The 23,265-nt window shown below is 37.8% G+C and overlaps 6 protein-coding genes and 2 long non-coding RNA genes across 9 annotated transcripts; 3 read left to right on the forward strand and 5 right to left on the reverse strand.

The window, feature by feature from the left end:
* The first annotated feature begins 1,266 nt into the window (after window positions 1–1,266).
* On the forward strand, window positions 1,267–2,874 carry LOC17900551 (uncharacterized serine-rich protein C1E8.05). Its single transcript, XM_006305034.2, has one exon. The coding sequence runs from the start codon at window positions 1,504–1,506 to the stop codon at window positions 2,632–2,634; it is 1,131 nt and encodes a 376-aa protein (XP_006305096.1). The 5' UTR covers window positions 1,267–1,503; the 3' UTR covers window positions 2,635–2,874.
* Window positions 2,875–7,441: 4,567 nt separating this feature from the next.
* On the reverse strand, window positions 7,442–9,180 carry LOC17898807 (putative U-box domain-containing protein 58). Its single transcript, XM_023788802.1, has 5 exons — window positions 8,890–9,180; window positions 8,613–8,660; window positions 8,274–8,550; window positions 7,714–8,087; window positions 7,442–7,615 (listed from the first exon to the last, which is right to left on the reverse strand). Exons 1-5 carry the CDS (start codon window positions 9,178–9,180, stop codon window positions 7,442–7,444), a joined length of 1,164 nt encoding a protein of 387 aa, XP_023644570.1.
* A 691-nt stretch (window positions 9,181–9,871) lies between these two features.
* Window positions 9,872–11,438, reverse strand: LOC17897171 (putative U-box domain-containing protein 58). Its single transcript, XM_023788803.1, has 4 exons — window positions 11,124–11,438; window positions 10,895–11,032; window positions 10,126–10,794; window positions 9,872–10,045 (listed from the first exon to the last, which is right to left on the reverse strand). Exons 1-4 carry the CDS (start codon window positions 11,415–11,417, stop codon window positions 9,872–9,874), a joined length of 1,275 nt encoding a protein of 424 aa, XP_023644571.1. The 5' UTR covers window positions 11,418–11,438.
* A 634-nt stretch (window positions 11,439–12,072) lies between these two features.
* LOC111832612 lies at window positions 12,073–13,015 on the forward strand. Its single transcript, XR_002835500.1, has 2 exons — window positions 12,073–12,194; window positions 12,736–13,015. It is a non-coding gene; the product is annotated as an uncharacterized LOC111832612 (long non-coding RNA).
* Window positions 13,016–13,257: 242 nt separating this feature from the next.
* Window positions 13,258–16,035, forward strand: LOC17898284 (ribosome-binding ATPase YchF). The gene is made up of 11 exons (XM_006304574.2): window positions 13,258–13,590; window positions 13,714–13,902; window positions 13,986–14,039; window positions 14,115–14,225; window positions 14,455–14,517; window positions 14,604–14,858; window positions 14,967–15,113; window positions 15,192–15,219; window positions 15,305–15,375; window positions 15,531–15,590; window positions 15,683–16,035. Exons 1-11 carry the CDS (start codon window positions 13,369–13,371, stop codon window positions 15,749–15,751), a joined length of 1,269 nt encoding a protein of 422 aa, XP_006304636.1. The 5' UTR covers window positions 13,258–13,368; the 3' UTR covers window positions 15,752–16,035.
* Window positions 16,036–16,136: 101 nt separating this feature from the next.
* On the reverse strand, window positions 16,137–16,764 carry LOC17899453 (cysteine-rich and transmembrane domain-containing protein WIH2). Of its 2 annotated transcripts, XM_006304301.2 has the most exons (3): window positions 16,690–16,764; window positions 16,461–16,596; window positions 16,254–16,377 (listed from the first exon to the last, which is right to left on the reverse strand). In XM_006304301.2, exons 1-3 carry the CDS (start codon window positions 16,712–16,714, stop codon window positions 16,332–16,334), a joined length of 207 nt encoding a protein of 68 aa, XP_006304363.1. In that variant the 5' UTR covers window positions 16,715–16,764; the 3' UTR covers window positions 16,254–16,331. The 2 variants fall into 2 exon arrangements, with proteins under 2 accessions (XP_023632956.1, XP_006304363.1); XM_023777188.1 differs by having other exon boundaries at window positions 16,137–16,596.
* A 1,336-nt stretch (window positions 16,765–18,100) lies between these two features.
* LOC111832611 lies at window positions 18,101–18,911 on the reverse strand. The gene is made up of 2 exons (XR_002835499.1): window positions 18,705–18,911; window positions 18,101–18,363 (listed from the first exon to the last, which is right to left on the reverse strand). It is a non-coding gene; the product is annotated as an uncharacterized LOC111832611 (long non-coding RNA).
* A 318-nt stretch (window positions 18,912–19,229) lies between these two features.
* Window positions 19,230–22,303, reverse strand: LOC17899839 (elongation factor 2). The gene is made up of 3 exons (XM_006306160.2): window positions 22,267–22,303; window positions 22,082–22,169; window positions 19,230–21,899 (listed from the first exon to the last, which is right to left on the reverse strand). Exons 1-3 carry the CDS (start codon window positions 22,267–22,269, stop codon window positions 19,459–19,461), a joined length of 2,532 nt encoding a protein of 843 aa, XP_006306222.1. The 5' UTR covers window positions 22,270–22,303; the 3' UTR covers window positions 19,230–19,458.
* Window positions 22,304–23,265: the final 962 nt, after the last annotated feature.

Here is a 23,265-nt window from a genome sequence, read left to right on the forward strand (position 1 = left end):
TATGTATGTCCATGATGAAAATTTTGAATCCAGACAAAAACAATTCGACCAGTGGGTGAGATATTGGATTTTATGTTAGATCTCAAGTCACTTCTGATATTTTCAAATTGGCATAGATTTTATTTACTCAATCGAGGAATAGTGCTAATATCAATACTCCCAACGGCACAACCTTATAATAATTAATTGATGTATTTGAATAAATAGTGACATATAAGATGTGATGTGATTTATATATGCTTTTTCTTTTACCGTTAGTATGGTTACTATCACTAAATCAGTAAAAAATATTGGGACAAAAATGGTAACATATTTGTATATGTATATCTTTATCTCTATTATTGACATGAAACGAGGATTAATCCCTCAGAAGTGAATAAACTCGAATCATGGAAAAGACGAACGCGTGTACGTGTGGTCATAGAGGACACTGATATTGTATCTTCTAATGAATCAGAGACAACCAAAGTTACTAGTATGAATGTGATTTGAGGGTAAAGGAAAAGATAACCAAGTGAGTTAAATATATATCCATGCACACTATATGATATAGAAGATGCAGTGGTAATATAATAACAAGAGCAATAACCATATTGTTTTGTACATAGAATGCATGGTTAGGTCTTTGTGAAGTAAAACATAATAAGAGATTGTTTCCACTTAATTATCATATGTCGAATTAGATCATAGCATAATATATATGGGCAATACGAATTAGCATGTTGATCACAGTTTATCACAAACATAACAAATTTGGATAGAATGGTATCCGATATCAGACCAAGAAGATTGGTCCGGTTTTTGCAACTGAGCTCTTTAACTTGGCCTAGAGCTTTGGCAGTTCTAGTTTCATTATATTTTTGACATCATCATTCTAAGAATAAATAAGCCAATTGACTAACGAACACATTTTCAAAGAATTTTCTTTTGTATTTAAATAAATATTTATGATGCCATACTGTTAATATTTTTTTGTGCTGAAACAAAATGCAGGAGGAAGTGTATTTTTGTTGAAAGAAAACAAAGAAATGCTTATGCATGAATGAATACACGAAACGTGTGCTTATGATCATACTCAATTATTTGGTTGGTAGGTGACCATAATGAGAGATATAATATATACTCACAAATTTCACATAATAACAAAAAATTAAATGCTCACTCACACGAACCAGATCTAATAAATTTCACAATATTCATTCACCTTGTCACACACACCTCTGATAACAACAAAAACAAAATGGTCATACATAACATTTGGGCCCATAAACATAGTTAAACCCGGCCCAGAAAAAGACCCGACCCGAATGGTTACGGTAAATGAAACAAGTGTGTGTGTGTGTGTGTGTACGGTGTACCTGAGCCAGAGGGGTGGTGGTGAGCTTAAGCTTTGTAGTATATAATGCTTGTCTCTGTCACTCCCACAACACTCATATTTGCCGGCAAATGCCCCAAAGATTCTTTCTTTCTTCTTAATCCTATCAAACTACACAAGATTCAGTAATGGCTTCCGCCTGCGTTAAAAGTGCCGGTGTCTCGCCGGAGAAGTTCTCGGCGTTCGGGTGGACGAGCCCTCGAATGTCTTTGACCCGAGAAGACAACAACAACAACAACAGACGCTCCTCCTCCGTGGATCCTTTACCGGATAAGCAAGATCCGGTTGTGGATTTTGAGTTTTGTCTCGAAGATCCGGTCACAATGCTCTCCGCCGACGAGCTCTTCTCCGACGGAAAGCTCGTGCCTTTGAAGTTCTCTGGTGGCTCCAAGACTACCACCGAACGGAGAGAACCACCGGAGATTCTGAAATCTTGCCGGAGACTTGAGATGGAGATCTCTGACCTCTTCTCCCCTAAAGCTCCTCGGTGTACAACTCGATGGAGAGAGCTTTTAGGCCTCAAGAGACTTGTCAACGCCAAGCCACAAGAATCCACTTCTGCCCCCGCTAACCCGAAAACGTCGTCGTTGAAGCAATTTCTCCACCGGGGATCTAAATCCTCCTCCACCGCCGCATCATCCCCGCCTCTGCAAAAGGAATCAGAATCGATCTCAATCGCCTCGTCACGTCTCTCACTCTCTTCCTCCTCATCCTCCGGCCACGAGATCGATGACCTTCCAAGACTCTCGCTTGACCTAGACAAACCGAGTCCTAACCCCTTCGCTCCGTCTCGGACTCATTTACGAAACACTAACCAACCAAGCCTCAGGTTTGCCAAACCCAGACGGCATCATCCTCCGTCGACGCCTTCCGTTGACGGCTCGCCACCATCAGCTTCGACCAACATCGAACCTCGGGGACTCACTGTCACGGCGGATAGTCCCAGACTCAACGCCTCCGGTAAAATCGTGTTTCATGGACTCGAGAGGAGCTCCAGTAGTCCCGGAAGCTTCACCGGCGGACCCAGAATGAAGCAGCACCATGGGATGCCGAGATCGTACTCTGCTAATGTCAGAATCACGCCGGTGCTTAATGTTCCGGTATGTTCGCTCAAATCAGGGCTCTTCTTCGGTCAGCTTTTCTCATCATCGTCGTCTTCTTCTCCGTCCCCGGGGAACAAACCGCAGATACACAGCAACGGGAAGAACCGGTCCAATCGAACCAGACTTGAACCGAAATTTGAACAATTAGAGAAGTAAACCGGATTGAGTCACCTGGTAAACCGCTATGGGTTTTTTTTAGGCAGAAGGGGGAAATCTTAACGCTTTTGCTTTTGTGGGGTTGTTTTGTAAACTGGAGTTTTGTTTAGAGGGCATAAATGTGTAAATACGGTTTTAACAATTTCTAATATTCTCGGTTTATGGCATTTTAATCAAAACAAGTCTCATCGATTTGAGTCGTTGTTGAGATTTTTACTTGGAAAGACCAAAAGAAAGCAATTAAAATATTTGTATTTATCTGTTAAACGATAAATTCGATGAATTAAAAAAAAAGTACTGACCGAAAAGTATAATGTGCTTGCCATGTTCGGAGATTGCTTCAAAAGATTTTTGTATGTTAAAAAAATGGGCAGTTTTGAACAGACATATAAAATAATAAGTAACCTAAAGAGATGATCAATTATATTATAGTTTTTAAAGAGAGAAAATATTGTACGATTTTGTAATTACTGTTTAGGGGAGAAGTTCCAATTTTAATTATTAAGAGTAAAACCTTTGTTTACCAAAAAAAAAAAAAACCTTTTTCTTAATTTATTTTCCAGGCTAATAAAGAAATGGGTTTTGCATGTCAATGAAATATCCAAATTTGCAAATCTTTCTCAGTTTTGGCTTTATTCAAAATAAAAACGACAACTTTATTATAGGAGAGTTTAATTTGAAAGATACAAATCGTTAGTAACTTTAACCAAAAAGGAGACAGCTTTCAAGTATGGTTTAAAGCAAAAATAAAAATATATATATATATATAATGAAAGGTAGAGATAATTAGTAGAGTACAACTAGAGATTTGCATGTTTAGTTAGTAGAGAGAGAGAGAGAGAGAGAGGATAGAGAGACTGAAATAGGTCGGTGGACCAAATCAAGTGAGAGGAGGATCTCTTCGATGTCTTCAATCACAAAAAATAAGTAAGTAATGCATGTAGTCTTTACTTTACATAATCTATGTTTTTTTGGGTTGATTTAGAGCAGCAAACATTACTATCATTAGTTCATTACAGATCTGTCAACAATAATTATATTCATCGTTAAACAACCCATTCGAAAGAAAATGTTGAAGTTTTTATCGTTGAAAAACTCAAGAGTAATACTATATATCACATGATTCTGCTGCAGTCTAGAGTATATGCATGTTTAAAAATAATAATAATGTGATATGAAGATTTTCAACTCTCAAGGTAGTGAAGAGACAAGTAAGGGATCATAAAATAATTAAATTAGTATAATAACGTAAGTCATTAATAAGAGGGACAGATCTGAGATTGATTAATAAAAAACATCTACTGTTAAGACTTAAGGGTCAAAACCTGAAGAGAGAGGAGAGAGCTGTCATTCGCAGTAATCTTAGCTGCAGCTACATATATATATATATACTTATATCGGTAAATTAACAAAAAAGAAAAAGGTGGTAGCTTAGCTAAGCTCCGTCGCCGACTACTTCTATTTTGAAAAGACATGATCGATTTATATATATATAGATTAATCGAACAACAAATTAAAATGAAAAAGGTTGCTCGTGATTATGGAACATCGTTTCACTACGTACATCCCAGCCGTTGGAATTACTCTTTCTTCCCCAATCGCCACCACAACATGAAAGACAAGACGAATTGCCTCTCTCTCTCTTGGAAAAAGAAAAAATTATGAATGTGTATAATATATATATATATAGAGAGAGAGAGAGAGTATAATAAGAGAGTTATCATCATCAATCACTTCAGTTTATGTAGTTTTACTTCAGTGATATTAGCCGTTCGGTCAAATAATAGGATCTATCAATCTCTATTTATTACTATATAACACAACCCAGTTATTTATTGCTGCCTTTAAATAAACAAACCATCTCTTTAATACTACTTCTGTAGTTTGTTTTTTTTTTTTGTATGCCATAATACTAATAATAATCGTTGATGTATAATAATAGATCTCAAATCAAAATGCAAATTTATACTATTACCAGAGGGATCTATATATATATATCTTCCTCTTGTCGTTTGTTTTGGCTATATATAAACACATTTCAAAATAGTCAAATACATTGTCTTAAACTAAATACTAGTAGTAGTAAACTGTAAACGTTACATTTATTATGTAGAAAAGAATATAGAAACTAATTATATGGATGAATAAATAAAGAATTAAAAAAAAGGAAGCTAGAGAGAGAACGTGATAGTTCCCCAAGTGTTGGCTGGGCTGTGTGTATGCCCGTAAAAAGATTCTCTCTCTCTCTCTCTCTCTACCAAAACTCTTTTTTCAAAAGAACATAATCTCATAATAATATTAATAAACAGTGTCACGACAAAATGGCTTTTATAAGTAAAAGGCCGACAAAGAAAGAAAAAATAATCAGACTACTCTGATCCTTTCTCTACATTTATAGTACTCGTAAGTAATTTTAACCCATCTAACGGCGATTAAACAAACTATTAAGTTTAAAGACATATAAGCTCGCTATTTTATTAACATTAACACTTATATTATTAATCATCATCCTTTCTTGATCTGCTTGTTTTCTTTCTTTTTTTTTTGACAACAAGAAGCAAAATAAAAAGTCGACATAATTAAGCCATTAAATATATTTCTAATACTACAATATGGAGTACTACTATTTATCTAATTTTAGGGTTTACTAATCATATGTTAGATTTGTTAATACCGCAACTCATATACTTATTTATAAGCTTTTAATTATGAGAAAATGACATATATATATATACATACATTTGTGCTACAAAATAAATATAGGCAGAGAAGAAATGACAGCTTGAGCTAGGTTCTTCTTACCTGTGTTCTTACAAAGAACCCGCAGATGTTAAGATTTCAATATAAAATAATATAAAACTTTTCTAATAAGAAAGAGGTAAAGGAAGAAAAGAAAATAGAAACAACACAAAAATTGAAAAACACAAAGAAGAAATGGAAGTTTTATTATACTATTTATTTTGTTTTGACCGATCGATATTTGTATAAAAATTAGAAAAAAAAGAAGAAGGAAGGGTGCAGGGCATTGTCTTGTCCTCTTCTTATCTCCCTCTGTACATTTCTACGTACTTTCTTGTTCTTGTTCCTCTTCTCACTTTTGTCTCTCTCTCTCTCTCTCTGCTCGTTTTCGAATTTCAATTTCTAATTATTAACCATATAGTACTATAATTCATAGTTAGGAGAGCTAGGCTTAGGTCAGTGATTAGGGAGCTGGGTTTTGGCTTTTTAAGCATGCCTGCCTTGTTTCATCATCATCTCAAGATGGATCTCGTTTCATATGGGAGCAAAATAATTAAGTTCTGTTTGGTTTGCTAATTGCTAATAGGTGTAATAATTATTTCGAAACCTGAAGAAACTATTTCCATAACTAGTTGAAAAGATCAGACTCTCTCTTTGCGATCAAAGTGACTTGTGTGGTTACGCGCGCGCGTCACTCACATTTTTGTCCGATTTGTCACGTGATTTTCATTTTTCATTGCTAGATGCTAAATAAGCTATACCGAAATAAGAGGCGACATATTAATCTCTTTCATACTTGTTGGTCTTTCGTATGTTTGGCTTTTCATGGCGTTTTAGGTGTGTGCAAAGCCACACTTGTCTTCTTTACCCCTTCTGATAATTATACACTTGACTTTGTTTCTATTTCCGGTTATCCCTACTATAGTAAAAGAGAAGTACAAAAGTTTCTTGGATCGGGTTTTTTTTAAAAATTAACCCGAAATTTTTCAATTGGATCTTACTAAAAATTTAAAGATATTAAATACCAGTTTCCATATATATTATTTCGAAATCTACCAAATTAAACCATCAATATCGGTTTTGGAAAGTACATTAATCTTAATTTGTTTAAGAAAAAATACATTAATGTATGATTTTGTATATTGGTTTAACAAATTAACCTAAAAATCAGAAATATAAATTAAATATAAAATATTTATCAAATTATCCATAATATTTCAAAACAAAATGTTCCTTAAATATCTTATATTAATATTTAGATGTATAGTTTTCTCCTATATTAACTATGATCTTCACACCAATTACGGGATAATTCATTTTCAACCATCTTTAATATATTTATTTGGCAATAGTTTCGAATTTCTGGCTTGATTATAAAGCTAATCTTTTTTTCAACGCTAACCTAACTCTAAGAAAATATTATCTATATCAATAAGTTTCTGCTACCAGAAAATTGTAACATAAACACAGATTTTACATTTTAACACGATAAGAAATAAGAAATCATTGGCTCTTTATTTGTTTATTCTAGAGATTTGCAATTTTACAAAACTGCATGAAAGGTCCAAGTTAAAATCATGTATTTATGATTATGCGGTGTACCGCGGGTCAATCCCTAAACTTTAAAAATGATTCATATTATTATATTTATACATGTATATATGTCACATATTGTTCTAAAATTAACAATCCAACTAAAATCATACAATTTAAATAATTTTGAACATATTCGAAACCAACACAAAAAATACAATCTAAAAATGATAGAATTTAATTAATAATCAAAATAAAGTAAAGCAAATACAAATAAATTATTGCGCAACGTACAAAGGATTACAAATCCGGTAATTTTCCCCCGTGCTGTAGCGCGGGTCCGAATCTAGTTTTATATATTATAAGAAAACAAGGTCCGGATTTAGCCACGTACGACCCGGTTCATGGAGTTTAAAAAAAGAAAATTACACTAACCTTCAATTCAAGTAAGAGGCTCGTTATTAAATAAAAGACTCGTGGGGACATTATTATATATAGGCCCAGGAGTCGACCGGTTCGAAAAAACGAACAAGAATCAAACCAACTCCTCAATCGCAGACCGGAGAGCACGGTTAGGGATCAGGTTAAGATGAGCAAGTGTGAGATTTGTCATCGGCGACGTCTTGTGGCCTATGCTTAGCCATTTCTTGATATCTTCTGCTTCGTATGTGAATCCATCCGCAGCTATGATTGGATCTTTCATGACATCCTGCCACGACGAACGATATAATTTCAGATCACATTTAAAGTCGTCTACGGGGATTGAGTGTTACGCAAGTTTTCTTCTTGTTGTCTACTCTTACTCACCTGTGTGATAGGGCAGAGAAATGATGATGGAGGTTGACGCTCGGTCACTAACTCTTGCGCTGTTTTGCGAGCATCGTCCCTCTCTTGTCGCATTGCATCTGCTTCTTTTCTAGACGCCTTAAGTAGTGCCTTGACCGTCTCCAGGTCTTGTTTTTCTTTAGAAAGAGCATCCTTTGTTTCTTTCCTAACACTTGACTCTTGGTCGTACATGTCTTTCCAAGTTACGACCTGTGATTTCAGGTTGTCTTGTTCTATTATACAGGTTTCAAGCAGTTGCTTTATCCCCTCCAACCCTTTCCTCTCCTTGTCCAGCGCAATTTCTGCTTCTTTCCGAAGCTTCAGCTCTGCTTCATGCTTTTCCTCCAAGGTTTCAACTTGTGATTGGTATTTAACTTCTTCTTCCTTGTAAGACTCAAGTCGCTTTCCCATCGCCTCAAATTTTTCCTCCCAAAACTCAACTAGTTCTTCCATCGCCTCAACTTCTTCCTTATTCATAGCAAGTTCATCTTCTGCTTTTTTCCTAAGCTCCTCTTGCTCATTGTAAATGCTCACCGTAGCACCATCCTTCCAAGTCATATAATCACGTTCTACGGCTACCACTATTTCTGTTTCTCTCCTAAGCTGCAACTCTGCGTCATGCTTGTGCTCCAAGGTTTGAGCTTCAAGTTGCAGCTTAGCTTGTTCCTTCTTGTAGGACTCAAGCGACCGTTCCAGCATTTCCACTTCTTCCTTTTTTCTAGCAAGTGCATCTTCTGCCTCTTTCCTAAGCTTGACTTCTTCATTGTAATTGTTCTCCAACTCCACGGCCTGTAAATCAAGCTGCCTATTAGAGACACATGTACGTGTATAACAACACGATTATAATTTAAATCTCATGTCTTATAAGATGGTGGTGTTACCAGAGAACTTTTAATCTCAGGCGGCGGCAAGATGTGATTCATATGCAACTACCATTTTTTGAAGAATAAAATGTAAACTTCTATTCGAAAAAAGGTTTTTACATCAAGTGCAACCAATGTTTTCAAGATTTTAATTACGGACAGTTAATTGTCTTCAAAGTTAAAATGAAATGTCTACATTAGAAAAATTCAACACTATATTATATATATGCTCTTAATGAAAACCCTATAGCAGCTCCAAAGAGTTAAAAAAAGGTAGCGAGGCAATTAAGCTAACCTGAATAATGCGTTTCCGTGTTGCTTCAGTGATCTTGAGATTCTTGAAAACTTCAGCCAAGACCCTTACAGTCTCGATGAGTCTCCCATAAGTTGAGTTATCAACATAAACAAGTGGGAATTGTTCTGTTTTTGGGGATGATGAGCTTTCAAGCTCTATTTGGCATCTGCGCAGAAACTGTCTCTCGGAAGTTGTAGTTTGGCCGTCAGACTCATCTGATGGAAGAGGGGGAAGCTCATGAAAAAGCTCTACGTATAAACGAGCAAATAATACAGTGGATTTTTCCACCATATCGAAAACGCAAGAGACACTAGAGACTGCAACATATACATAAATATATATTAGTTAATGATCAACCCATTAGAAAAGGTCTCATATATATATATGCCTGTAAACAAAAAAAGCTATAGAGAAACTCTAAAATAAAAGCAGAGGGAGATGACCTTATTGTTTGAACGATCTCATCCTTACGCAAAATCAAATGACAAAGAAGCAAGAGAATGTTCTGGCGCCGCTCTCATTGATAGGTTCTAACTGAGTGTATACACAAACCCTAGATAAAACCGTAAAATAAATAGAAGATTGACATAACAAGAGATTAGTTAGAAAATATACACTTATAGATATTATATATATCTACAGAATATTATCTCGAAGTGTCTAAAAAAACTACATTAACACATATGGATTCAAATATACACTTACATGTTAGTATATAAACAAAATATTATCTCGGAAAAGCCATGAACAATAATAATTCTTCGTCTTCGATGACACTTGTTTTCTTTACCGTTGTGAGACAAAAATGGTTTTAGCAAAAGATAACAAGGTATGGTTTAAGCAACGTACGTACATGAGTTTCCGATTCAAAGGGGTTTCCAGAATACATTGGATCACAAATCCAAGCGCGGCTAATAAATAGAGTTGTATGAAGCCATTATAAGCACAGTCTTATAACTTGTAAGTAAACCGGTTCGAAGAGTTAATCCAACTCCTCAATCGCAGAGCGGAGAGCCCGGTTAGGGACAAGGTTGAGATGTGAAAGTCTGAGATTTGTCATTGGCGACGTCTGGTGACCTGTGATAAACCATTTCTTAATAGCTTGGGCTTCGTATGTGAATCCATCTGCAGCCAATTGTGGATCTTTCATGACCTCCTGCAACAAGTATAAACAAATACGAGGTTGAGTGTTATGCAAGCTATCATCTTCTTCGTGTAGGGGGGATTTAGGCTTGCCTGTGTGATAGGGCAGGAAAACGATGGTGGAGGTTGACGTTTTTCCATTAGCTCTTTTGCTGTTTGGAGAGCTTTGTCCCTCTCTTCTCGAATAGCATCTGCTTCTCTGTTTATCATATCGAATAGTCCGTTGACTACCTCAAGCCCTAGTTTTTCTTTAGAGAGTGCAACCTCTGTTTCGTTTCTAAGACTCGACTCTTGCTCGCACTTGTCCTGCCAAGCTCTCACCTGTGAAGTAAGGTTCTCTTCCTCTGTTTTGTAGGTTTCAAACTGTAGCTTCAGTCCTTCCAACTCTTTGATTTCTTTATCCAGCGCAGCCTCAGATTCTCTCCTGAGAGTCATCTCCCCATTGTACTTGCTCTCGAACTCCTCAGCCTTCAGACGCATATCATCACGTTCATCTTCAAGAGTTTCCAGCTGAATCTTTACCTTGTTCATCCTCTCCCTTTCTCTGACAAGCAAGGTCTCTGTTTCTCTCCTGAGCTGCAACTCTGCGTCATGCTTGAGCTCCAAGGCTTGAGCTTCAAGTTGCAATATACCTTGTTCTTCCTTGTAAGACTCAAGTAAACGTTCCATCGTCTCCACTTCTTCCTTAGTTCTAGCAAGTGCATCTTCTGCCTCTTCCCTAAGCTTGACTTGTTCATTATAATTGCTCTCCAGCTCTACAGCCTGCTAACCAAGCTACCGTCAGATAGAGACACCTAAATATACCAAACGAAACGATTTTGTTCACTTCAAGTATATGCATGTCTTTGGATTGTGGAGTTACCTGAGAAATTTGAACAAGCTGATTGAAATTTAAATTATTATCAGTGAAGTGGAAGTCAGCTAGTTTTCCAATGGAGTAGAGAAACAAATTCATTGCATCAGTGTTCCTCTCAGGTGGCAAGATGGGATTCATCAGCACCTACAATAACGAACACACTATGCTCTTAATCAAAACCATATATACTGTAATTAGCAGTTCTAGGAGAGTTAGAGAGGCAAGGCAAAAAAACCTGAACAATGTGTTTCCGTGTTGTTTCAGTGATCTTCCTGTCGTTGAAAACTTGAGCCAAAACCCTTACGGTTTTGATGAATCTGTAATAGTTTGATTCATCAACATAAACCAATGGTAGTTGTTCTGTCTTGGGGGATGAGTTTTCAAGCTCTGTTTGGCATTTGCGCAAAAACAGTGTCTCAAAAGTTGTGATATGGCCGTGAGACTCATCTGATGGAACTGGAGGAAGCTCGTGAAAAAGCTCAACGCACAAGCGAGAGAATAGGACGTAGGAATTATCCACCATTGCCATATCGAAGACGCAAGACACTAGAGACTGCAACATTTTACATATATATCAGTGGCCAAAACAAAACCATTAGAAACAAAAGTCTCACGAGTAGGTAGATGTAAGAAAATGACTAAGAGAAGAAGAAAACCTTTAAAAGAGAAGCGGAGGGAGATGATTTAATAGTATGAACAATCTCATCCTTGATTTTGTCGAAGTTGCGTTGATTCAACCAGTTGAGTAAACTAAACGAATTCAAAAAGCCAAAATAATCAATATAGAGCTTATACATGACAACTGTGAAAAACGAATCAGAAACACAATATCTACAAAGGAGAAGGAGGCAGAGTTGAAAAGCAATAGTTAACCTCATTATAGATTTTTCAAGCAATCGCATATCATCGAGCGAAGTTATTACTCCGGTGAGACTCCGGCGAGAATCCATTGACATGAGAATAGAAGAACAAGTTACTAAATTTTCTGGAGAAGCTAAAAAGTCCCGAGTTAAAAAAACGGTTGAACTTCTTCTTCTTCTTGATATCATATTTTAGTTAAGTTCGGCCCATAAGTTTGACTGGATTATATAGGCCCATTGAAATAAATGATTTGAGAGAAGACCCATTTATAAAGAGTATGGGAGGATCAGTGAGGAGAAAACCCTAGCTATAAATAAAGAGAAGAGGCTCACTTCTGAATGAAATCATTTCTCTCTCTCTTGTTTGGAAGAGAGAAATCGGCGAATCTGAAACCTAGGAGGAGGAGGAGGAGGACGAAGCAGCAACAGCAACAATGAGAGCCAAGGTTTTTACATCTCTCTCCTTCTTCTTCGATTCGTTGGTTGTTTTTTTGTATTCGAACTCGTTAGCGTGTTAGATTCCATTCATTAGATTATCAAAAATAAGCATTCATAATTTTTTTATGATCGGCTACATGTATACGTGTATAGAGAGATTGGTTTATATGAAGTTGGAACAAGAAGATGTTAGGATTGTGTTTTTTGTTTTTGTTTTTGAATATATATATATATATATAGAGATGAGGTTTGGCTATATTGCTTTGGAGATTGCATCACCACGATTGCTTCTCCATTTCCATGTTAAACTTCTAGTGAATGTAGTTTAGAGGGAGAGAGGTCTGTAAATGATCATCTTGATTGGATTGGTCTATGTGTATAGCTTCTTCATCACAGTTGCTTTTAGAGCTATAAGTTTGATATAATAGTAGGTTTAATTGATGGTAAATCTACACCAGTTCATGTTTGTATCATGTTCTCTGGATAATATAATAAAGAATTTGATAGAAACTAACAAACTGACGACATTGGTATTTGTAAAAATGGCAGTGGAAGAAGAAGCGTATGAGGAGGTTGAAGAGGAAGCGTAGAAAGATGAGACAGCGATCCAAGTAGACCACCAAACAAACCCATGTTCCCCCCCCCCCCCCCCAATAAAATCTCTCCTCCGCAGCTCTCTTCTCTGATTCTTGTTTTTTTTCTTTAGTTTTGTCTTGAGACATGTTTTTTTTTATTAGTAAAACTTCAGTATCGAGTTTAAACATTCTGGGGATGTAATGTAAAAACTTGCTTTGCGCTATATCACAGATCCTCCTTATCTCATGAAGCCTATATTTCTTCATTCATAATGTGTCCACTAGACTACCATCTTTGAGTGGTCTCAAATTGTGATCACAAGTATTTTGAGTCTTAGAGAAGTACTTCAAGCATATGAGACAGTCTTCAAATAATGAATTAACAATCCTATATTAAGGTTATGTTGCTCATATTCTCGAGAAATGTATGTTAATCAAAATGGGTTTTAAAAATTTCTGAAATCAATAAGAAGGACCAATCCACTCAACACATTCTTTAGTAATAGGAGGCTATAGAAAAAAAAGATAACCATTAAAACAAGAGAGACGACGAGATTTTAGAAATTTTTAAGGTGAGAGGCTGAGAAAATTGAGTCAGTCATACACGATGGCGAGAGCAGCTTGTAGCAGTGTAGTCACGGCTCTCTCTTTCATACCTTCCAAGACTCTTCTCTCTAGTAGAAACCAGCTCCTTTTCTCCGCTGAATCCAAGTTCGTCGGAGTTTTGACTCTCCACAAACGATGCTTTGCCTCCAAAGTAAGCATGAGCTTGAAAGCTGGAATCGTCGGTCTTCCTAACGTTGGCAAGTCTACTCTCTTTAACGCCGTCGTAAGTCTCTCTCTATCCAAGCCTATTGAATTGATGATGTACTTGTGGTTGTGGTTTCTTCTTCACTCTTTTTTGATATCTTCTCTTAGGCATTTCGTCAAACACCTTTTGTTATTGTCTCAGGTTGAAAATGGAAAGGCTCAAGCTGCTAATTTTCCCTTTTGCACGATTGAGCCCAATGTTGGTATTGTTGCTGTTCCTGATTCTCGTCTTCATGTTCTCTCCAAACTCAGTGCTTCTCAGAAAATTGTCCCTGCATCCATTGAGTTTGTGGACATCGCTGGTCTCGTCAAGGGTGCTAGTCAGGGAGAAGTCTGATTCTTTTCTCTTCTCTCTCTTTCTCTTTGTCTATTTCAAGGCCTCCCATACTCACAAGTTTTGATTTTTGTTTGCAGGGTTTAGGCAATAAGTTCTTATCTCACATCCGAGAAGTTGATTCCATCCTCCAGGTTGATTTCTCCCCTTCTTGTTCACGGTTATGCTTTTGTTTCCCTTACTGATTGCTGATGTTCCGTTCCTTGTAGGTGGTGCGATGTTTTGAGGACAATGACATTATTCATGTCAATGGCAAAGTTGATCCCAAGTCTGACATTGATGTCATCAATCTCGAACTTATTTTCTGCGACTTAGATCAGGTACTCTCTGAACCATTCTCTTCTTACTTTTGCGTACAATCAGCTTAATTTCTGTTTCAGTGTTCAGTGAGCTGATAATTTCTCGAGCTATGCACTTGTTATCTTGATCTTTCACTAGGGAGAGTATTGATCTTTTTTCATATCTGTGTTCAAAACACTCGAGAACACCTTCTTATATATCTTAAACAGAGTTGATAAAGCTAATATACATCTTTTGCAAGAAATGCAGATTGGTAAAAGGATTGAAAGACTTAAGAAAGGGAAGGCTAAGGATTCACAATCCAAAGTCAAGGTATAAAATTTTCCAGAGAAACTACTGACTTCTCATAACCCGGTCTGCTGATATCCACAATGTTTATGTGAAATTTTATGACACAGGAGGAAGCTGAAAAATCTGCTTTGGAAAGAATTCAGGAAGCTCTTCTGGATGGAAAACCTGCACGAGCAGTTGCATTGTCGGACCTCGAGATGGAAGTTGTAAAGCATCTTTGCTTGCTTACAATGAAGCCTATGATCTATGTGGCCAACGTTGCGGAAACTGATCTTGCTGAGCCGGAGAAGAATGCTTATGTTGAAGAAGTAAAGGGTCTTTCTTCTGATTTGCAGTCAGGACATGTGGTTGTTTCAGCACAGGTCAGGATCATTGTCTATTTACATTGTATGCTTTGACGTTTGCATGCATGTAGATTACTTGAAATGATCTTCCACTACTTGAAAAAATCTTTCCTTTCCTGAAAGCAGGTTGAGTCTGAGCTAACCGAACTTCCACTTGAAGAACGCACAGAATATTTGAACTCTCTAGGTGTCAGTGAAAGTGGCCTCGGGAACCTTATCAGGGCAACATACAGCCTGCTAGGTTTGCAGACATATTTCACTTCTGGTGAAAAGGTGAAGAACACATACAAAGTAAAAAAGCTTGTTATAAAACATATTCATAAACTCTAAAATGTTCATTCTGTATGGCAGGAAACAAGAGCATGGACAATACACGCAGGTTAGTTTCCACTCAGTAGGGTTCTCAAAAAGCACTATTTCTTGGGAATTTGTAGTAATTTGGTGCAAATTTTCGGTTGATACAGGCATGACTGCATCACAAGCTGCTGGCGTCATTCATTCTGACTTTGAGAAAGGTTTCATTAGAGCTGAGACTGTAAGCATTTTTTTTCTTCTCTTAGTGAATCTCTTGTACAGTTATACTCCCTATTCTGAACATGACCCCATGGTCATGAAAATTGGGAAATGGAAGCTTCAGCTGTCTGGTATTTTATTTCTTTCATATGAATGCGCAATCTGTTTTCTGTTCAGGTTGCATATGATGATTTTGTCTCTGCTGGGTCTCTTGCAGCAGCAAGGGAGAAAGGACTTGTGAGTTTCTTCCTGATGTCCATTAATTGAGCTGCCTTGTACTGAAACATCTTCTCACTCTGAGTTTGCTTGAAATCTTATTTGTTTTGCAGTTGAGATCAGAGGGTAAAGAGTATATTGTTAAAGAAGGAGATGTGATGCTTTTCCGCTTCAACGTATAGCTACATAACCCTGAGATCTTATCATCTTAATCTGCACGGCTTCTTATTACATTGAGATTTCATTGCTCTTGGTTTTGCAAAATATAGTGATACCTTTCTTTTACTCTTTTTATACGGCAGTAATTCTATATGAAACAAAGATGTGAGATGTATAAGTTTGGTAGGGCAAGAGATGACATATTTCATGGGATTGGCAATGAGAATTTATTGCAATAATCATGTGTAATGACGACAACCATACCATTTTATATGAATCTCATAATAATGTATACTTAGATTCATCTTTTGTGGGTTTTCTCTAAATAGTGGCTGAAATGGTTTAAAGAATTCGATTTGCTGCCAAATGCTGACCCTTTGGTTTTTGAATTTTGATAGACACACTCACTACTCAGAAAACTAACTTTTTATTCTGTACAAAAGAATAATAATGTAATTACAATACAACAACCAAAAAAGTAAGAGAGCCTCGCAACAAAAATAAGAAATATCAACAACACTCAAAACAAGGTACAAAGAAAACATAATCAATGCATACAAAGATCCGTAGAAGCTGTGTGTGTGTGTGTAGTGGGAGGATTCCCTAGAAGACACAATCCAAAACGCAGCAGCAGCACATTGCAGCCAAACTGCAAAGATATACCCAAAAAAATCAATAATACCAAAGAAAAGAATGAACAATCCCACCAAATATATATATATGATATGGTACCATCCACGTAAAAATCCAACACTGCCTTTACTCTGCTGCGTCTGCACAGTTTGAGGAGAGTCCTTCATCATCACCGGGTAACCCATCTGTGGCGGCGCCGTCACATACGGTGTCTCTGTCATTGTCTGCTTCATTTCTGCTTAATAATCATTGGTCAAATTAGTTATAAGCGAAACAAACCTTAAAACATATCTCAAGAACAAGTGTGGAATGCACAAGAATGACTCACCATGTTGTTGATGGTACTGAGCCATTAAGAGAGATGATGAATGATTTTAATTTGTGAATTCTTACAAGTTTTTTTTTTGTGTGTGTGAATGAGCTCCTCCTCAAATCATATATTTATACATTTCTGACGTTACCTTTGCTTCTCGTTTAAGACATTATGAGGTCTGTTCGTAGAAACTTCCGGTTGCTATAGCCTACCAACGCGTTTCAAAGAAAAAAAAGAAAGTAGGGAGGCATCGCTGATTCTGGTCGTCTCAGAAGTTTCCAAGTCAAAAGAAACTTACAAGTCAACGGATGTGTGTTTTGATAATAGGATCCAAAACCAGTTTGGTACTTCTTTGGAATGAGAGTCAGCAACTATGAATTTAGCAATGTGGTTTCAAAAGGAACTAGCCACGTACTGAAAACGTATCGGCTATAAACACCATCCATCGACGATTACTTTTGATGGAGCTGCCTATACTACTACTCAAGGGACCTGCTTCTTATTCTTCAAAATCCCAATCAACTACTAAATCATAATATCTAACATCTCACACAAGACGTCCTCAGTCGCCATGTGCGCATTATGCATGAATATGTGACAAAAATTACAATCTCTAACATAACACAACAAAATCTCATTTTCTGCCTCTGTTTATGAACCAAAACCTAATGTTATTAGAAGAGACAGAGAAATAGAGGCGGCCTTTCCTAAATCGTCCATAGATGGGAGAAGGAGGGCGCCTAGAGAAGTCGCGTGCTTGCACACCAATGCTTCCGCAGCTTCCTACACGTTGTCAAACTGCACCGGAGCATGCTTTTTCCCGTTAATCCCGGTAGTTCTTTGCAGCATTGCGGTTGAAGCGAAGTTCGAGTTTACATAATCATCATGAGTGTCCTGTGCATGGTATTTATTTGGATGCTTCGAGAAATTTACTTCTAGCCGCTTACCAAACAGCATCACTCCCTGCAAAGAAACAGAGAACATAACACATATAATTCGAAACTTATCATACATACATTCTTGAATCCTTTTACCAAAAAAAAGTACATTCTTGAATGCGTTTATATCCACAAAAAAAGAATACTGACAAACCTTGAGGAAATGTACTGCAAGTTCAGCTTGGAAACCATCGCCCAAAGATTTGTTCCCAAGAAGCTTGATCTTAGCAATGTTCCCGTAAAGAGAAAATAGATTGCATAGCTTCTCCTCATCAATACTCTGAAACAAATGAATCTGCATCTGCATTCATATTGGAGACAAGGACAGTACACTATCATTTGTGCCGGTAATACCCGGAGGCAAGCCTCCTCCAAAGGCAGCTGCAATCGATGTGTTTGCCATATAGTATCAAAGTAAACACCACACATATGAGATTAATTATGCACACATAATTAAAACTTTTCACGAATAACGAAAACCAAGAACAGAGACCAGAAGGTTCAATCGATAAAAAGTGAGAAAACCGAAACAATAGCCATTTCGAAAACATATTTGAGAGAAAAGTGATCATGGCAATATCTTGCCCAAAAGAGTAGCTAAAATTGTGTATCAGGCTTTAGCATTACCCACCTGAGGATATGCCACTGGAAAAAAAAAAAAGTATGAATGAGCAAAAGACCCTAGTATAGAAGAGCAACACAGAGAATTACTCGTTAAACTTGAACCTCCTACATCACCACATCCACCAGGCTGCAAGAGAAGAAAATCAGAACATTAAGGCAGGCATTAAAGAATACAAAGCATATGCAATTAATTAATAAAGCTATTCATACATGAGATGACATCAAATTGTATAACCGCAGAGAAGATAAAAGCCAGGACACATGATCAATGTATAATTATTGTAATTTACTTGCAGCTCCTCAAGGCTGGAAATAAAAGACCAGGTCAATTCTCAAAAGCCCTGGAGTAAACATATGTAGAAAACTAACAACTAAACAATAGATGCATTCAACAACATATGCAAGAACAAAAAAGATGACATATATTAAAATTATTTCAGTTATTACAAAAGTAAGGCAGACTTGGACCTTTTTTTCTTTTCTTGCAATAAGTCTTAAGACAAGCACGGAAGAACACCTGTAGTCGGTAGAGCAGTTATAGCAGAGGCAGCTACCTGAGGCCAGCAACATGAAACTAAACAAGACAAACCATTTACTAGAAAGCCAATCCAATATAGGAGCTAAACAGAAGAGAAGCAGGCAGAGAAGCTGACGGACCAGTAACTGGATACAGCATATGATGGAAGTGAATACAATCCGGCTTTACATCACAGCAACCACCAGCCAGACAAATGACGGAAAGGGATGAGGCTTTACATTCTCGTTCGCCAATAGCTGAATGCTCTTTGGTTTACGTGAACACTGTCTACTAATTTCACATCATTTATTGTTCATTTATTGTGGCTTTTGTACTCACTTTTTCATGCATATTAACGATCTCAACCAAATAACCTGGAGGTTTGAATTCGAGGTTGACAAAAAAAAAAAGCAATCTCTTACACATAGCATAATTTAATCCACTGTCACTGCATGGATTTTTGAAAGATTCAAAGAGAGCAGAATAAAATAACTAAGTAAAAGAGGAAGTAAAAACCAAGACCAAGATATTTGCGAACACAAAACAAAGTTCTCAACTAAAAAAAGTACAAACATTGCGGAGAAAAGTCTTCACAATCCATCATACCAAGAGAGTAATAATAAAACACGACAAAAATAAGATAGAGAGAGAGAGTCTTTGATAACCATAGAGAAAGAGTCGCTGCTATGTCTTCGGTGAAGCTTCTTAAAGCTTGTCTTCGAAATCAGATAGTGGAGTCATCTGTTCCTTCAAACCCTTCCTCTTCCTGATCTCAGCCACCAGAGTTGAAGCTTGAGTTCCTAGCTCCAGAGGGTCAGAAGCCATCATATCCCAATGATCAAACACAGACTGCGGGAACGCTTGTCCTGAGGTTGCTGCCCTAAGCTGAGCCGAGAATCCAAACGACTCCACAACAGGCAGGTACGCCTTGATGTTGTACAAAGGTGTTCCTGGCCTCTGCATCTCCTCAAAGACGTGACCTCTCTTCTGATTCAGCACACTGTAGATTCCTCCAAGAGCTCCCTCTGGTGCCTGGATCTCAACCATGTAAACAGGCTCCAAAAGTCTGGGCTTGGCTGTGATCTGGGAAGCGTATATGACCCTTCTGGCTGTTGGGATGACCTGACCACCTCCTCTGTGGATCGCATCAGAGTGAAGAACCACATCACAAACCTCAAAACAGATACCTCTCATGTTCTCTTCACAAAGAGGACCTTCCTTGGACGCCCACTGGAAACCAGCCACCACTGAGTCCTTGATTTCATTAAGGTACTGAACTCCCTTACACATATCAACCACCATGTTAGGCCCTGTGGTTTCAGGTCCAAACGCCCAGATTTTCTTTGCAAGATCCTTGTCCCATCCAAACTCCTCGGCCAAGATCTTGGATCTGATCTTAGGGTCATCTCTTGGACCAATACGTCCATCATCAATCGCCTCAGCTAGACCATCCTCCATGGGTCTTGCTTCCATGTACAGACGGTTATGCTTGTTAGGGGACTTACTCATCACAGTGCGTGAAGATCTTTCACATACAGTCTCACGGAAAGACACCACAGGGTCTGACTTGATAATTTCTGCACCACCCATGAAATCATCCTGCAGATCCTTCAAACAAATCTCAATGTGGAGTTCTCCTGCACCAGCAACAATATGTTGACCTGACTCTTCCATTGAGCACACAACCATAGGATCAGACTTGGACAGCCTCTTGAGACCCTCAACAAGCTTGGGAAGATCAGATGCAACCTTACACTGAACAGCGACACGAACAACAGGAGACACAGAAAACTTCATGGCACGAATGGGATGAGCATCAACTTCACTCTCATTGGTCAATGTAGCATTCTTGGTGATGAACTGATCCAGCCCAACCATAGCAACAGTGTTACCACAAGGAACATCCTCCACTGTCTCTTGCCTCTTACCCATCCAAATAACAGTCCTCTGAACACTCTTAACGTACAGATCCTTCTTCTCACCAGGGACAAAGTTGGGACCCATGATTCTGACCTTCATACCAGTAGAAACCTTACCAGCAAAGACACGACCAAAGGCAAAGAACCTACCCTTGTCAGAGGCGGGAATCATCTTAGACACGTACAACATGAGAGGACCATTGGGGTCACAGTTCCTGATGGCATTGGCATACTTATCATCAAGGGGACCTTCATACAGATTCTCAACACGGTACCTCTGGGCAGTGTGGGGAGATGGCAAATGGAAGATCATCATCTCAAGTAGTGCAGTACTAGCAGGGAGCCACGTCTGCATAACACGCTTCATCAAAGGTTTAGCCACCAGCTCCTTCTCATCATTCTTCATCTGGACACCAAGCTTCTGCAACATAGGCCATAACTTGTCCTTCTGGTCATTCATGCAAGTAGCGATGATTTGCTTGATTGGTTCGTAGCAGAACTGGACAAATCCACGCTTGCAGGTTGCTGAACCAGTGTTTTTGGTAGTCCATTTCCTGGTGGCTGGGTCAAAGAAATTCTCGCCCCAGAGTCGCTCCATCATCTTAGATTCATCAACACCAAACTTGGAAGCATACATCTTGGCAAAGTTGGTAAGTGTAAACGCCCAACCATGGAGACCAGCAGAAAATGCAACAGTTCCTTTCTCAGGATAAACTTGAACATCACCAAGGAGAGGATCCTCATATGTAGCCATGATGACATTAGCATTCTCAATGACCCTCGAGAAAGTCTGGTAAGCCTCCTCACCATCAACCTGAAGCTCAAGGAAACATCTGTCCATCTTGTTGACAGTCAAGACAGGTCGAATCCTCTCACCAAGAGCCTGACGTAAAACAGTCTCTGTCTGAACACAGACACCCTCAATGCAGTCAACCACGACAAGAGCACCATCAGTAATACGGAGAGCAGCAGTAACCTCAGAAGAAAAGTCAACGTGCCCAGGTGAATCAATAAGGTTGATGAGGTATTCGTTGCCATCTCTGGCTCCAGTGAAACTCTTAAGGGAAGCATCAGTCATCTCGTAGTAGAGAGAGATACCAGTAGACTTAATAGTGATACCACGTTCTGCCTCATCAGCTCTGGTATCAGTCATACGAACATCACCAGCAACCTCTTGGGCAATGATACCAGCAGCAGCGACCAAGGAATCAGTGAGAGTGGATTTCCCTGTTGATCAATAAAAAAAAGATGCATTAGCTTAGACTTCAATTCGTTAAGCAAACTCGGGAAATAAATAAGAGATATTATTTAATTTCAAAACAGAGTAGAACTCTATATACAAAGAATAAAAAAATATGACTATGAACTTTGATTTTAAGAACAGATCAAAAAGAAGGAGAAGACTATACCATGGTCAACATGGGCAATGACGGACATATTACGGATGTTGTGTTTGTAGTCCATAATCCTACGAAGCTCCTCAGATGTAAACTTAACCTGCAAGTGTATAAAAATATGTTAAGATAAAGTCTTAATCCCAATAATAAGTACTAATGTAATGAGATATATAAGAAAAAAGAAACAGAAGTCTTACCATTTTGTCAAGCTTTTAAATCTCACCTACAAAATATCTGCAATATCAAAAGAGAAAAAAGTAATAATTAGCAATAGAATGTCAAATTACTAACTCGAGAAACTTTAGCTTGAGAAATTGTAAACATGTCGATGCATATATATAAATGTTCCATCATCTTATAACAAACGATAACGATTGCAGCAAACACACATAAGAAAACTATGATTTATGTAAGATATAATCAAGAAAGAAAGATCTGGAATTCGTAAGATTACTACTAATCATACTACCGAACAAAAAAAAAACTAAAAACACACCAAATTTGTATAACGACTGTTGTATATTCAGATCAAACCAGAACGAGTAAACAAAATCGAAGGATACATAACAACAGGGCTATCTAAACAAACAACAATCAGATATGAATCAAAGTTTAGATGTTAAGAGATATTAACACAGATCACCACTTAGTCTGACGTCATCTAAACCTCAAAACAGACCAAAATTGCTTAAGCTAATGAAGACGAACACAAAGCAATCATCAACATGGAAATCGAAACGATCGATATTAACAAAGATCATAAGTTAGTCTGAGGTCATCTAAACCTCAAAACAGACCAAAATTGCTTAAACTAATCAAGACGAACACAAAAGCAAATATTAACATGGAAATCGGAACGATCGATGCGGAGACTAACCTTAAGAGGGAGCGAGCGAGAGTGAGAACTAGAGAGAAGAGAGGTCAAAGGAGGCGCTAGTGCAGCCGAAAGCTTATTATATAGTAGTAACCAAGGAGATGCGATGAGTATATGCTCTTTTCTCGCTTAGGGTCTTCGCTGTTTTATGGGCCTTTGTGGGCTAACACGAATCGGGCCGAATCAATCCTCATGACCACTTGGTACGAGAGGACGGACAGTAGCAATGTATCGAATTGTTAAATTCACCACACAATCTAGAGACGTTTTCTGAAAGTTGAAAATTTCCGCCAAGTGTTTTTTCTTGACTCAGAAGAATAAA

The sequence above is a fragment of the Capsella rubella genome, unplaced genomic scaffold (assembly GCF_000375325.1).
Source record: "Capsella rubella cultivar Monte Gargano unplaced genomic scaffold, Caprub1_0 scaffold_1, whole genome shotgun sequence".
Lineage (NCBI taxonomy): Eukaryota > Viridiplantae > Streptophyta > Magnoliopsida > Brassicales > Brassicaceae > Capsella > Capsella rubella.

Bases quoted from the DNA above. Each gene is read 5' to 3' on its own strand.
- LOC17900551 (XM_006305034.2), top strand. From the start codon at position 1,504: ATGGCTTCCGCCTGCGTTAAAAGTGCCGGTGTCTCGCCGGAGAAGTTC.
- LOC17898807 (XM_023788802.1), bottom strand. From the start codon at position 9,180: ATGGTGGAAAAATCCACTGTATTATTTGCTCGTTTATACGTAGAGCTT. The intron at 8,661-8,889 runs GTTAGCTTAATT...AAAAAATGGTAG, and splicing joins CACGGAAACGCATTATTCAG to TTGCATATGAATCACATCTT. The intron at 8,088-8,273 runs GTGCTACGGTGA...ACCAATCACAAG, and splicing joins TTATATGACTTGGAAGGATG to TTGAAACCTTGGAGGAAAAG.
- LOC17897171 (XM_023788803.1), bottom strand. From the start codon at position 11,417: ATGGCAATGGTGGATAATTCCTACGTCCTATTCTCTCGCTTGTGCGTT. The intron at 10,795-10,894 runs GTAACTCCACAA...CTTGGTTAGCAG, and splicing joins AGCTTGTTCAAATTTCTCAG to GCTGTAGAGCTGGAGAGCAA. The intron at 10,046-10,125 runs GCAAGCCTAAAT...TACTTGTTGCAG, and splicing joins TTTCCTGCCCTATCACACAG to GAGGTCATGAAAGATCCACA.
- LOC17898284 (XM_006304574.2), top strand. From the start codon at position 13,369: ATGGCGAGAGCAGCTTGTAGCAGTGTAGTCACGGCTCTCTCTTTCATA. The intron at 13,591-13,713 runs GTAAGTCTCTCT...TTATTGTCTCAG, and splicing joins CTACTCTCTTTAACGCCGTC to GTTGAAAATGGAAAGGCTCA. The intron at 14,859-14,966 runs GTCAGGATCATT...TCCTGAAAGCAG, and splicing joins ATGTGGTTGTTTCAGCACAG to GTTGAGTCTGAGCTAACCGA.
- LOC17899453 (XM_023777188.1), bottom strand. From the start codon at position 16,714: ATGGCTCAGTACCATCAACAACATG. The intron at 16,597-16,689 runs GTGAGTCATTCT...ATTATTAAGCAG, and splicing joins TCAGTACCATCAACAACATG to AAATGAAGCAGACAATGACA.
- LOC17899839 (XM_006306160.2), bottom strand. The intron at 21,900-22,081 runs GTATAGTCTTCT...ATTGATCAACAG, and splicing joins CATTGCCCATGTTGACCATG to GGAAATCCACTCTCACTGAT.